This window comes from Cinclus cinclus, chromosome 3 (assembly GCF_963662255.1).
Source record: "Cinclus cinclus chromosome 3, bCinCin1.1, whole genome shotgun sequence".
Lineage (NCBI taxonomy): Eukaryota > Metazoa > Chordata > Aves > Passeriformes > Cinclidae > Cinclus > Cinclus cinclus.
Window position 1 is genome coordinate 21,548,203 of NC_085048.1, and position 14,686 is coordinate 21,562,888.

Sequence of the window (14,686 nt, forward strand, 5' to 3'; positions counted from 1 at the left end):
AAATTTTAAAATTACATATAATGGCTTTACAGAACTCTTAAGGCTTCTACTATTGTCATGTCTACATTAAAGATTACTTTAATATGCTTTCCCCTTCAAAGTCACCTTGAGTATATGGAAGAATAACAGCAACTATGTCTGTATTTTTTGCCCAAAGGGTTTCTCTCTTTCTTTCTGTCTTATTTCCTTCTTTCTTTTAGGTTTGTTCTGTTGGGGTTTTATGCTAAACTGTAAAGAAATATGGAGTGATTATAATTGGTATCTAAAGTAAAAATATGAATCTTCTAGATTTAGATACCATATATATAATTTATTTTTTTCTTTAGATATTTACTTTGTGAATGATCCCAATATGTTTAGCAAGCATTTTCACACTGCTTTGTACACTGCACATAAATTACCCTGAAGAAAGTACACAGATATGTGCTTCTCCAATTCTGTAACATGATATGGAGTCAGAAAAACTATCCTCCATTATCTTGAATCCATAACAATATTTTGACTTCGGAGAAACAGAGGGACTGCAGTTGTTTAAGGAAATGCTATTTTGGAAAGTGCATCTCCAAAATGCCTTGTAGAAAGAAAAAGCATTATGTTTCTTCCAGTGATACTGTACCTTGGTTTAAGGACTGCTAAATTAAGTTTTCATTTAATTATAAATTAGTAGGCAACAAAATAACAAGGATTTTAAAAACTACTACACCTAGCAGATAAATTTGCAAATGTTGATTACTCCTAGAAAATCTACATTAATGATCGTAAAAATACAATTCAGCAAAATTTCTAAGCCTGCAATTATTGTCTACCGACAAGAACCTCAGTGAAACCTATATACAATCTAGAACTATGGATTAACCTTCTCCTGGTGCTATGGAAATACATCTAATTTCTTTCAACAGCATTGTCACTTGGATTCCCCTCTCTGAATCTAATTTTCCCAGTAAGTATCCATCTTCCAAGGAATTGCATAGGATAGGTATTTAATCTCTGAGATAACTCATAAATAAATTAAAAAAAATATTTTCAGAATAAATAATGGATCACAGTTTATGTAACTAAACTTTTACATGGAGAACATTCGAATGAAACCATTTCAACATTTTTTTATCCAAATCACAACTTCTGTTCACTTATTTCTGTTAGACTTTGTAATTTTAATTTTTTTTAAATTTTAAGAATAAAGTAAGAAACTCACACCCAAAAATACTGTAAATCAAGAGAAGAAGACTGACATTGTCTGTAAGTACAAAATAACTGAGTTCTGCAGAAATCATCACTCCACCATGAGCACCAGATGCCCAGTTTCTGAACAAGAAATCCTATCAGTATTAGTCCTAAATAGAGACTAACATCTATCTTAATACCTATGCATGTAGGGGGATCAGGTTGCCAAAAGAATCGATTATTCAGTTGCACACAGGTAATTTTAGCCTGCCCTTGCAGCTGATAGCCTGGGTCACACTGGAAGGTGGTGGTGTCTCCAGGTTCCCTGCTGTCTCCATATCTAGTGCCATTCTGTGGTGTCCCAGGATCATTACACGTTGATGCAATGGAAGCTGCAAGGAAATGATGAAATAAAAGATGTAAGGTATAGACACTTACCCTGCATAATTAAATGTACAACAAGTTCACATTAACATTCCAATCAGAGATAGTATTATTTACTCTTCAGGTAATTCAGGAAGGCATTTTGTTTCTCTACTTTTATAAAAATCTGCCCACAGATACATCATGATTATGTCAACTTCCTGCCAGTATCTTTAGTATAAAATATGGACTGATTTTGTCCAGTTAACACATCTAAAGAACTAGTAACTCCTTTTCTCACTTTAACTGGTTATCAAAACAAATTTGATACTTTTTTCACAACAGGGTAAGTAATACCATGTAGTAAATAATACTGTTTCATAGTCCTACTACCCTGTACCATACAAATGCTCTTTACCTATCTGGCTAAATCAAACAGCTGTTTAATGCAGCCCCGAAATTTTCATTTCAGGGGCAAGAGACAAATTTGTTAGAGATCAGTTAAACTGAATCTTAGCAAAATATCTCACTTATGATCAGTCTTCAGAAGTTGGATATGGGTTTTGCTTTGTAAAAGAATAAATTACTCTCAAAGCAATGTTAAACTAAGCAGAGCAATCAGTATAGTATGATTTAAAACAATCACACAGAAAGTGAATACACAAATGCACTATGGATTTCTGGAAGATGCCTGGTCTCTTCTGGTTTCAGTTTCTCTTCTACTGGCTTCAGGTATTCAGACATCCTGAGTTGCAATAAGCTTTGTAGTCTTACAAAGAAAAGGAGGTCCATCTCTGAAGACTAATGTCCCTACTGAACTACACTCTTTTTCCTACCAGTCCTTACCCAAACATCTTTTTAAAAGAACTGACTATAAATGTGAAAAAAAAAAAACAACATAAGAAGTCATAAATCCAGTTATGTCACAGTTGTCATCAATGGTACTGTTATCTGCCACCAGTATGCAACCTTCCTGACCATAATAATGCAGTTTCTGAATTAACAGCTGCATCTACTCCTTCTGTCCACACCAAAAGAGTACACCACTATAAGAAACAGCAAGAGCAGCTAAACATTTTCAAACTTGAAAAAACTGCCAGGTTATACAATTGGAATTTTTTTTTTTCCCCTGTGTTGTAAATTTTCAGAAGAGAGAAAGATTGAAAAAAAAAAAAAAGAGTAAAATAAGAAACAAGATTTTCAGACTCTTAAGTTGGCTTTATGCATTCTCTAGCAAATGGGTCGTCACAGATAAATCACAGAAATTGTAAAATATCTTAATGGGAGAATTTGTGGATTATTATAATTAACACACTTAAAAAATCTGAATCTTTGTTTGCCATTTTATTATTCATAGTTTTTTGTTCTTGTTTCTATTTCAAAACAATAAATCTCATACTTTGGATCATTCCTACATGTAAAAGAAGTAGAAGATATGGCTGTTTTTCAACCGTGGTGGATTTTTTTTCCATTAGGAATTAAAGTAATAGCTGTCACTACTAATAAGTACTGTGTAAGGATTCCCCAGGCACCACTCTGACAACTTACGTGACACCCCATAGTAGTGAAGTTTACTGAAAGTATGTTTGGCCACAAGGGAATGAAAACATGGTCGTGACCTCAGAGAAGTTTTTCCCCATTTGACAGACAACAATAGCTCTGAACAATGGATTGCTCTAGTGCACATCTGTTAAAGACTTCCAAATAAATGAGCACAAGCCTATCTCTGCCATTAATTGCTGTCTTTTTCTTAAACATATATGACTAGATTAATTTTCTTTTTAAAGGTTATGCTGTATAATATCTCAGCAAACAACACTTTTCCCATTTTAACTGTGTCAAGTATCCATCAATTAGAAAGGACTGATGCCTTCTAATATTAATTTCACAAACTCCATTTCTCATATAAAAAGTTGTAAATTAAAAAAAAAATCACAGATATTTATTAAACACTAAAATGTTCTTTACACTTTTGGTCTTGTAGCCTCAGATGTTATTTTATGTATTTGAAACCAACAGCCTTTTTATTGTGCCAAATACACTTGATCCTAATTAAATAGAACACTGAACATTTAAGCACTGACATGTCATCTAGTAAAGTGAACATTTAGACAGACTGTCAGCTTTTCAACTTGCCTCCTTTCCAAGTCGTTTTACTTCTCAAGAATCCCAAGAGACTCTGTAACTGCATGAAAATTACAAGTCTAGTATTGCTTCATTTGGCATTTTGCAAATATCTGAAGGGTATAGAGGTCATATGTATTTATAAGTAATCCAAAAAGTAAAGTCACCTTATTTCATTCACTGCTCTTTTTTTTTGTAACATTAACAAGTAAAACATACACACTGTAAAGCAAGGAAATCAATAATTACTTTGTGGGCTCAAGGATGTAAAATCAAACTGAATTACATAGTTAGACATTTAAAAAATGCCTGAGAAAAACTATATTCCTAAAATGGCACAGACAGGAGATGAGATGTGAACGCCGCTAAGCTGGAAAATAAGTAATTGCTACTTCTCAGCTCTTGCATATGTGCTCTTACCCTTAAGCTTAGATGATACTCAGTGGGTTATAGAGATTCTCTATACAGATTTCCCCTCTCTTACTGTCTCATCTGCTCAGAGCAGAACAAGCTTCTGTGTGCATTAAAGATGGAACTCAGAGGTAGGTTCCAGAAGAACAGGCAGCTGGAAAATCCACAGGTTGTCAAGGAGTTTTAAGATCTCCATAAGTGGCCAGCCACTGTGTTAAACCTCACTGATTCTAATTTAAGAATCTGTGACAATCCCATTTTATATTTTATTTTGTACTTGGTCCTCAAATTATATCTCAAAGTTGATCTAAAATTGAATTGAAAATCAATGGAGACTGCTTTTGAGAATACGACACTATGCATTTGCATGTCGGTAGACCTGTGAGCAAAATGTTTGATTTTTGGCTAATTTATCTTTCACTGGTTTTATTTGTTCTTTTTTTATTATTATTTTTTATTTTTTATATAAATTTTAAGTTTTTATTCTCTTTTACCTCAAGGAAATAAAAAACATCACCTTCATGCCTATAATTTTCACTGTCTGTTGTCACAAACACGTAAGCCATTTGCTGTAGTGTTGTGCTACAGACACCATTTTATTCCTTGTCCACGTGGTTATAAAAACAATATAGACTTTTCCAGGCTTTTAAATTGCACAAGTTCCCCTGTTTAGTGCATTATGTTTTCATAATAATAAGCTTGAAAAGGAATTTTGCATATCAAAGCTGAGATGTACATGGATTTGCAGTGATTTCAGACTAACATTGTGAAATGTCAAAGAATAAAGTTTGTCCTCCAAAAAGTAACTCACATAACATGTGTATATGTACAGACTAAGTACTGTGCAAATTAGCACCAACAACATATTTAAATGTCATGTATTGTCCAAGAATGTAAAGAAAAAAGAAACCCAAATACCAATGTAGCCTCTTTATTAAAGTCTGGAGTACAAAAGCTCATAAGTTTAGAGATAACCACCAAACTAACCTACAAGATTCAATTTTGCTTGGTTCTGCAGGAATCAAATGAAGAGCTGTTATTATCTCTGGGGCTCAGGATGCCTTTCCCAGGCCATGGATTAGATGATGGATAGAAGTGCAATGACAGTTTCATGACCATGTTTTTATCACCATGTTATTGTAAGCATGAAATGCAACATTTATCAGACAGCAAAAGACACTGAATTGTGAAATTATTACGTTACAGAGTTGAAAAATGTTGAATTCTTGTGTTTTATGTCTTTTTTTTGTTTTAACAAAGGATGTCATAATGTACTTCATTTTTATTGAACTCAAAATTTATTTAGTTAGCAAGGCAAATATGTGATTCTCCATTATGCATTGCAAATTTCTTTAAAAATATATTTTTGTGCTAGCCCCTTTTCCTCAAAAATGTAATTGTGAATCAATCTGGAACAATTGCATGAGGAATTCTAGCAATGAAGATTCTGTCTGGAAATACTTATACCACTTAAATATGGCAACTTCGGCCATTAGGCAAGTGATTAAAAGATATTTCAACAGCAAAGGAACAACGTTCAAGACAACAGTACTCGGTTCAAGATAGGGTGACAGAGTTACTGTAAAAGTTGCTGCAGGCAAACAAATGTAATTGTAAAGCTAGACAAAAGCAGAAATCATTGCTTAAACAGATGTGTCATATTAAGCCCAGTGCCATTAGGAACAACCATGCTTATGCTTTTGCCAGAGAAAGCAAGTTGACAACAGATAAGTCAGCATCTAACAGAATAATTTCCAAATAATTCTTACAATTAAAATTAGTGTAAATTGCTTACTTGTATTATCATGATTGGTGACTTGTGTTGCTAAGTTAAAGATTTAGTCAGGCATCTTTAATCATCATTGCTTATCTCTGCATATAGTTCAAGAGCAGAATTTAAAAATATTGAGAAAAGATGCAAACAACAGAAAAATCAAAAGTGGACTAAACCAATTATAGAAATGCCTTGGTTTTGTATCTTTGCTTTTAATAATATGAGTGTTCAAAGTTCTAATAAGACAGAAACATTACAATAAACTGAGAAAAAGTACTTTGCTACTTTATTAACATCTTGACAGTTGTTTTATGCTAACAAAAAAAATCAAATCTTTGCTTGTATGAAAGCAGAAATCAGCACAATTTTAATTAAGGTGTATGCTTACACAACACTATAACTAAGAGAAATTTACAACACTGCAGAACCAGAGAAAGGCATAGAAAATTATCATAGAGAGGTCTGACTCTAGAAAAGACAGATATCTCCAATTTTATTTATTTATTTATCTTAAAGGAGAGTGTGAATAAAATCCTTTGATGTATTATTTGCCTTGAGGACCAAAATCTGTAAGACCACCTAAAGAACTATAAATTCACCAGTTAGCAGAAGAAAATGATACAGTTCTCTGAAGTTGCAACAGCTGAGAATTTAGCTGAAGAAAAAAAGGGTAGAAATAATATTAGGTATTTTTAAACTAAAGTTATCAGAGCCTGTAAGAATGACAATATGGCTAGTATATCTAGACCTCTAGCTGATAAGAAGAAAAAGACAATTTCAGATGGAAATTTATCTCCTTTACCTTAGATATGTAGGACAGAATTAAGCTAAGTTAGATAGCACTTTTTAATGGTTAACTTGTGAAAGAAGTTTTTGCTGCCAGTAACTTTCCTTGCAATAAAGAAGCCAAATACCAAATCTGCCTATACCCTTTTGCCAGAAAGAACTCGTAGACATCCCTGACTTTGTAATACATAGCTTAAATGCATTTAACCCCCAGAGTAAAAGTTGGTTTTGTACACTGGACTTCATTTTTTGTCCTTTTATGCACAACTAAATGGTAATTAGGTTTTAATGAAAAGCACTAGACTGATTTCAATTAACGTAATCACTCTTGTTAGTACATGTCCTCATGTTCTGCATGCTGAGCTGAGTGGTCAAGACAGGGTACTTTAATGTCCAAATATTCTGCAAGATTCAGACAATTTTTTTTTTTTCATAAAAATACCTCTAATTACATTTACAATTAACAGTAAGTAATTTATAGGTGATATTTTCTGATCTACCTTACATTACCCTTTCACAGGACCTCTTTTTTAGTCAGATGCAGTTATGACATTCTAGAGTGCAAAGTATAGAGACTAATTAGCACATTCACAGCACAGTGAAACAAATTCTCCAGATGAAAATTAGCACTTTTATGTTTTGTCTTTAAGTTGCTCATTTGACCTGATATTCTGAAATGTATATCCTTTATCTGATCCCATAAAGGGCTGTCCATGGATGCAGACATTCCAATTGCATAATCCAGTACAGAACCTGTCTTACTAAAGGTTTTCAAATTCTGTGCAATTCTGAACCTGAAATTTACTTCTTCAATTATAATTAAGAGGTAAATTAAATACTCATTAACAGATGCAACACTTGAAAATCCTTCACATGATGCAAAGACAAAAAGCTTCACAAATTACCTTCATAGAACTTGTAACAAAATGTCTACATCTTCTGCAATTGCCAAAAAAAAAAAAGTTTCAGCAATTCAGAAATCTTTTATATAGATAAGCTACTAAAGCACTGAACTGTCAATATTCTGTGCAGCTTTGCTATAAATTGTCCAACAGTTTGAATACATGATGAATACTAAAATATGTAAAGATTCCTACTTAGCCATAGATTAATTACTTTAAATCCTTTACAGGTCAAGGCCACAGTGGTCTGCTCATTGCCTCAAGAAGGCTAAATAAATGAGACTGATTTTTAGATTAAATAACTAAACATTTACTTCAACACATTCCTTAAATCTCAATTTTTACTCTTTACAATTAAAAAATTAGCAACACATTCCACTTGTCAATCAGAGTGAATGAAACTATTTTCCCTATACTTGAGTCTCAGGTCATCATCACTAATTCCTATTAATGTCAGTAAAACATATTCTGCAACTGTCAGCATAATCACTCAGTGCATCCATCAGATATTATACTAGGATGGGAAAATCAGTTATTGTCTCTTAAAGCATTAAATAGTCTTCTACTTGCTCTTAGTGCAACAGAAGATTAAGGAATGTGTTGGTAAACTGAACTGCTTAAACATTTCTGTCCTTTCAAAATCTGGGCATAAAGTTATTTTCATATAATACAACCTTAAGTGTGTTCGCTAATCCTGACAAGGAAAAAACACTTTTATTTTCACAAATATAAAACATAAAAAAACCCCGGCATATTATATAGCACACTAGTGAGAAACTTTAGAAATATTTATTCTGCTTCTTGTCTTTAATTCATTTTATACGATTGTAACTAGTTTTTGTTAGAATGATAAAAGAGTGTTTTGAGGGAGGTAGATGCAACATTCAGAAAAATACAGAAAAATGAAGTAAATAGGGAAATGTAAAATGCATTACAGACTTTAGAGACTAGAAAAAACCCAAGATCACATCTTCATGCAAATAATAATGACAGATATCTGATTAGAACCCTTAAGTTCTGAATGACTCACACATATTAATTCACTATTTTCCTATGCCTTGAAGAGGAACACATACATTATATCTAGGCATATAAGGATGTAATGACTTAATCAAAGACAAAAATACAGTCTCCTGTGTCCTACCTCCAGTCTTCAGGTCAAAATAACATAGAAAAATTCCACATATCCAGTTTTAAAATATCACTTGTACAATATTGATCATAACTTTTCTATAAAAAAAGAAGCTTTAACTTTTTACCTAAAGATCAATTTGGTAAGTATAATATTAAATTTTTAAGTGTAATTCAATATGGTAAGGTGTCTTGTATTCTTTATCTTAATCATACAAAGAATGTTTCCGTCATAAAAATCATGCATCATGCAGCCAATGTTTTGAGAAAAAAAAAACGTAACCAACATAAACCATAAACATGAATAATAGGTAACAGTAATAGTAGTGGGTCTATTTAGGTAAACAGTAGTGGGAATATTTAAAACTATTGGAGGAAAAAAAAAGTTCTGTATGTACAGACCCATTTTGACTTCTTAAGTAATGTTAATTAGATAAAACTAGGTATGTAGTTACTGGTGAAAATAAGGAATAATAAACCTAAAACATTCAAAGTAAGTCCAAAAACTCTCCCTAGCTGTAGCCATCTGCATAAACACATAACACAATTAAAAAAAATATAACCGCCTTTCTTCTAAACACCGAGGAAGTTGCAACAGAGTTGAGAGAGTCGATAAGAGTAGGAATAATGTATATAAACAGGGTATGAAACTACTATAATTGAGAAGAAAAATGTTTACGTACTTGAAAACTGAATGGAGAAGCCCGATTTGCTGATGAAGAAATCACTGTCAAATTGTAATGTTAATGAGTTGAAAGTGCTGTGAATATCCTCTGGAAGAGCTGAGCCACTCCACTCCTTGAGAAGAATGCTGCTCTCAACAGGCCCATCCCATACCTTCAAGATGTCATGAGCAACCTCAGTATCAAAAACAATAAAATGCAGACTGCAAAGAAAAAGTAAAAGTACTGTGCATTACTTGTTAAACACAATTACATGAAACTCCAAGCAATCATTCCCAAGATGTAGTTTTAAGACATTGTTTAGGACTGAAGACGACCTGGTGGTTCAGCAGTTATTCATTTTTGCTGTTGAACAAGATGATCTTGTAAGAGTCGTGCAGTCTGTAAGAGTCTGTTTTTTAAATGTCTGAGTGACAGAAAATGCTATTGTGTGCAATAATTCCTCAAGACTTAATTTATAAGTCTATACATTATCTTATTTTTATGATAAATATTTTAAGGTATGCGAACTATGATTTTGTCAAAGATTTCCTCTTTTTATTCAAATGAGGATAGCAAGAATGCTGTTTTGCTTGAATTATATGTAATTTAAAAATGTAGTAGCTACTAGACAGTAGAACACATAGCACAAGAACTGCTGTCAGCATGGAATTTCCTTTCCCATACAAAGAAAAAAAAAGAGAGATAAAAATAATAGATTGGCTTTTTGCTAAAATATGTAAAGTATAAAACTGTGTTATAACACAGTAACCTGTATTTATCTTCAGGTGAAGAGTTATATTTGTTAAGGTGGTAAGGAATGTTATCTTATAAGGCAAAATATGTGAATTGTCTCCAAATCCTGAATGTTTACATTCTTAATGCTGAAGAACTCTAATAAGTAAATATCAAAATGTCTCTTTTTTTTGTTTGTTTGTTTCAAATAGATGTGTGTTGACATTCCTTCATCTTATTAGTCCTTAACTGGAAATCATTAATTTTAAAATTGTTATTTAAACAATATTATGCATTGAAATAACCCACGATGGTGTAAATTCAATATTTGGCAATTGTATTTTAGATTGTATTGCCTGTGAGCCTATTTCAAATCAGAATGTTCTGTGATTATGTTTGTCTTCCAGAGCAACACATACTGAAGGCTTACTCCCAAAGAGGTGGCTGGCCATCACATGCTGATAGGAAGTAGAGAATAAATCTTTTGGTTCCCTCTGCTTCCATGAATGGACCTTTGCTTTTGTTTTATTAAACTGAGTTTATTTTGATTCACAAGGGGTTTTTATAAAGTTTTTTTCACCCTGCTCCATCCTGCTGAGGAGGGATAATGTCAACCCACTACAGACTTCTTCAGAGCCCAGTGTGGGTCTTGAGATAACACCAGTTTTTCCTGAAGGTGCTATAGCTATGGTAGTAATTAGGTGTCAAGTTCCTGTGCAGGTCACAGAGTTAATTGGTTTCACTGATTAACTCTTCCTTTTGCTGAATTTGGCAACACGTTAATTCAAATAATAGGTCTGTGCTTTTCCCTAGCACTGATATTTCACTGATTTGTTTCCTGGCAGAACTATCGTGGGGAGAGGATGAGGGAATACAACATTCTTTTCCTACCTGTGATTCACGGAAATTGTTTTATTATGCAGATTCCTAAAGTTCTTGTTCATCTTTATGTAAGCTGTTTAATAATACTAATTAACACTGGAACATATTCTGGGATTTGTGGAATCTAGTATGGTCCTGGTGCAAAAGACAAGTTTTGGGTGAGGCAATACTCAAATGCACCTTGAATGTTGCTTATCTTGTTCCATATCCAGGGACTTTACTCCTGAACAGGCAAGCAACCCAAGAAAACTGACACAGCATCTTATAGAAGAATACCTTGACTATACCAGTGAAAACCAGCAGCTTGTATAGAAAAATATGAGAATAACAAAAAAATTATGAAATACTGAAGTCAACCATAAATATTGTAATTAAGTATGTACCTTATTGTCTTTCCTGGATCTGCTTCAACAATCCAAGTGCAATGAAGATTGTTGTCATATGGTGCTGGGTAACCAGGGGACAAAATGCGCCCCGATGTAGCAGCATGAATTCGACCACCACACTCAGCTGCAAAATAGGATTAAATTACTAATGAAACCATAGTAATTGGCACTTCCATTTTCCATCCGTTCCACATCTCTGTCTTTTCTAAAAAGTTAACAGAATAACCTAATATTTCTGAAGTAGTACACATACATACAAACCAGGACACGTGCATAAGTTACAAATGGACGCAATTATCTCACTCCTACCTTGTTATAAGGAAATAAACCATACTTCTGTGATTATGTTGCTATTGAACCAGATTGGTTCAATATGTACTGAGACTATAAAAGCACAATTTTAGCAAGACAGCAAAAATAGTTCAGAAATTTCCCATCTAACATTTTATCTTTTCTAGCAATATATGTTTGAATTCAAACTTTGCAGCATTTAACTTTATAATTAAAATAGCTTTCTGTTTTGCTGTAATGTCAAAGTTATTTTAGTGCAATATTTCCAAGTTACTTCTATATAACTTCAGGTTTAATTATGCCAAAAAGCAGTAGGTATTGCCTAGGAGTTTGCTTTGCTATTTAAAAATTTAAATGCCAAATGCTTGCAAAGCAAGAGAGTAAATCAGAAACCTACGATTTGATAGTACATGGTGTCTGGTTTAAAACATTTTTACTATCAATGCTGTTTTTGTGGAAAGACCAATAGCAATGGTAAGCATCAAATGATCGTGTTACTTGTTTAGAGCATCATGCTGTTGTCTGGCCCGTGTAAAGACACACCCTGATGAAAGAAAACTAACAGCCATGTGCCACTAAATTAAAAGGATACATGATTCTTCAGTTAAGTGATATACTTGAATTTCTAGTACATTTATAGTGTTGCCTTACAAGTAGTGCTGTTACAAAAACCTAACATGGTGATTTATTCAAGCACAGCTGTACAGCAAGCATAGTAAGACATAGATGATGGAAAAATCATGGCAGTTGGACCAAATAATCTGTCAGCAATACTCCTGGCAACTATTAATCTTTGTACATGCCACCAAGTCACTGCTCACAACCAAGTTGTTACTATGAGGGAAAATTACCATAGAGGAAATAAGGTGACTGATTTACTTATTTATCCTACTGGTCTGATCACTCAAAACACTACATGCTGAATTGCATACTGCAGCTGGTCTAAAAGCTGCAATCTGAAACCCAGCCAGCCTGTAAGCAGGCAGGTACATGGGTGAGAATTCCGGGCCATCTATTGGATCCTAAGTGCAGAGGTATCATTCATCAAGGAAATGTGTGACTGAGTTGGCAACCAATCACACGTGTGTGCTTGGGAAACTCCATCTCCCTGTTTAAGGCATGCTGACAAAGACCAGAGGGTATAGTCCTTGTTACAAGAACTGTGAGTGCTGTCTCTGTCTCAGACCCGGTGCTACTCAACATCACAACTATATTCTACATACAGAACCACAGCAGGAAGCAACTTCAGTACAAAATTTCTTCCAACGTAACCCTCTTCTACGATTTCAATTAATTTCCATTATACAAGAAAGTCTGGATTGCAATAATCACTGTGGTAGATAACTACAGATAAGAAATTACTGATACAGTACTGTATTTACCAAAGAACTAAATTTGACTCAGTGGAACCAAAATTTAAACTCAAACTAACTGACACACTTGATTTAAAACTCTGAGAAGGCTCATTTAGGAAAAGAATACACCATAAAATTTAGGACGATATATTATGTATTTCATATACATATAATTATTTATTTATTTTAAAATCCATTTTAAGAGTAGATCAATGGTAAAATTTCAGAAGTAATTATAAAAATAACTCAAAAACTTTGTGTTTCAATATGCAGAACTGAGCATGCTGTAAAATCAGCACATCAAAAATATACTATATAAGCTACTACACTATAACTAATAGTAGCAACAATCATTTCTGGGAACTTCTAGAGAAGGAATTAAAAGAATTCATTGGCTTTCTTCATTAAGGTTTAGAACAAAGAGAAAATGAGAATGAATGCTAAGACCAGTATAACAGTTTATCACTAAAAATTAGTAAGTGTAGAATGTGTGGAATATGTCTATGTATAAGCTTGAATTTTTTGTGAATGAGACTGAAATGACAATGAATACAATGAAAAATATAAATATCACTGAAGAGAACAGCAAATATCAAATGATGATGTAGTCTACCAGCAAAAATAATACATATCCACAAGGATTTTAAGAAAATTATTCTAAGAAAGAAAGTGATGTTTGGAACTTCATGATAACTTCAGAAAAAGAAGAAAAAAAAATCATTCAAATCAGAGTAGAAAAAGAGAAAACTGATAACATAAGATAAAACTGATGGAAGAAGAGATTTTATAGATGTAAAGAGGGAGGGAAGCCATGCTGAAATAATCTGCAAATATATAACTGAGCATTCAGGGCTCTTTATGGCAAGCTTTCCTGTGCACAGAACAGTAACCTCCCCGCCACCCCCCACCCCCAAATTTAATGAAGATAACAGACTGTAAGAGACTGTTTAGAAGGAAACACTTTTAGAAGATTTTAAGAGAGCACAGTAAACATTTGATTTCTTGGGGAACTAATTAATGGTCCAGAAGAGACTTAAACTAGAAATGAGAAGAGGTAGTTTATACAGAACAGATGCAGTCCCAAAATTTTATTTTAAGGAGAGGAACAAGGACAGTAATTAAAAATATATGTAGAGAGATAAAAGCACATAGAAAGATACCTTTTGGTTGAACAAACAGAAAATAAGACCAACATCTCTCAGGAAAGAAAAAGAAAACATTGAGGGACATAATTTCACTTAGAGATTAAATAAAATTCTCAAGAAATTGTGGCACAAAATATTTCAAAAGATTGGATATAAAATACAAAAACCAAATCTAGTAATGCAAGGTACAAAATCAAAGACAAAAAAAAAAGAAGAAGAAAAGAGATAGAGTGGAAATCTTAAGTGAAATATAGAATCTTAAAAACATATTAATATGAAGAAAACTGAAGTACAGGTGGAAATACATGACTAGAGGAAGCATTACATGGTAGGAATACAGTAATAATTAGATAAAGTCAGCATGAAAAAACATACATATTGGTCAAAAGTATTTTGAAGAAGGATCATGAAAGATGTTCTACTGGAGCAAAGATGGCAATTTCCTTTAGATTTTGTTGATCCTGGGTTCCCTAGCTTCCTCCAGGTCAGATTGGAATATGCAGGATTTTTTTTTTAATTACTACTATTTTAACTGTTATATGTTTGACATTTGAAGATGCCACATATAGATTAGA

The 14,686-nt window shown here is 33.1% G+C and overlaps 1 protein-coding gene across 1 annotated transcript in view; it reads right to left on the bottom strand.

Moving 5' to 3' along the window:
• Positions 1-14,686, bottom strand: part of CSMD1 (CUB and Sushi multiple domains 1) — a 1,073,346-nt gene that overhangs the window by 173,829 nt on the left and 884,831 nt on the right. The window contains exons 25-27 of the mRNA XM_062489724.1: positions 11,318-11,444; positions 9,339-9,541; positions 1,365-1,556 (exon numbers count right to left, since the gene is read on the bottom strand). Of these exons, the coding sequence (XP_062345708.1) occupies positions 1,365-1,556; positions 9,339-9,541; positions 11,318-11,444 (522 nt within the window). The remainder of the gene's footprint in view (positions 1-1,364; positions 1,557-9,338; positions 9,542-11,317; positions 11,445-14,686) is intronic.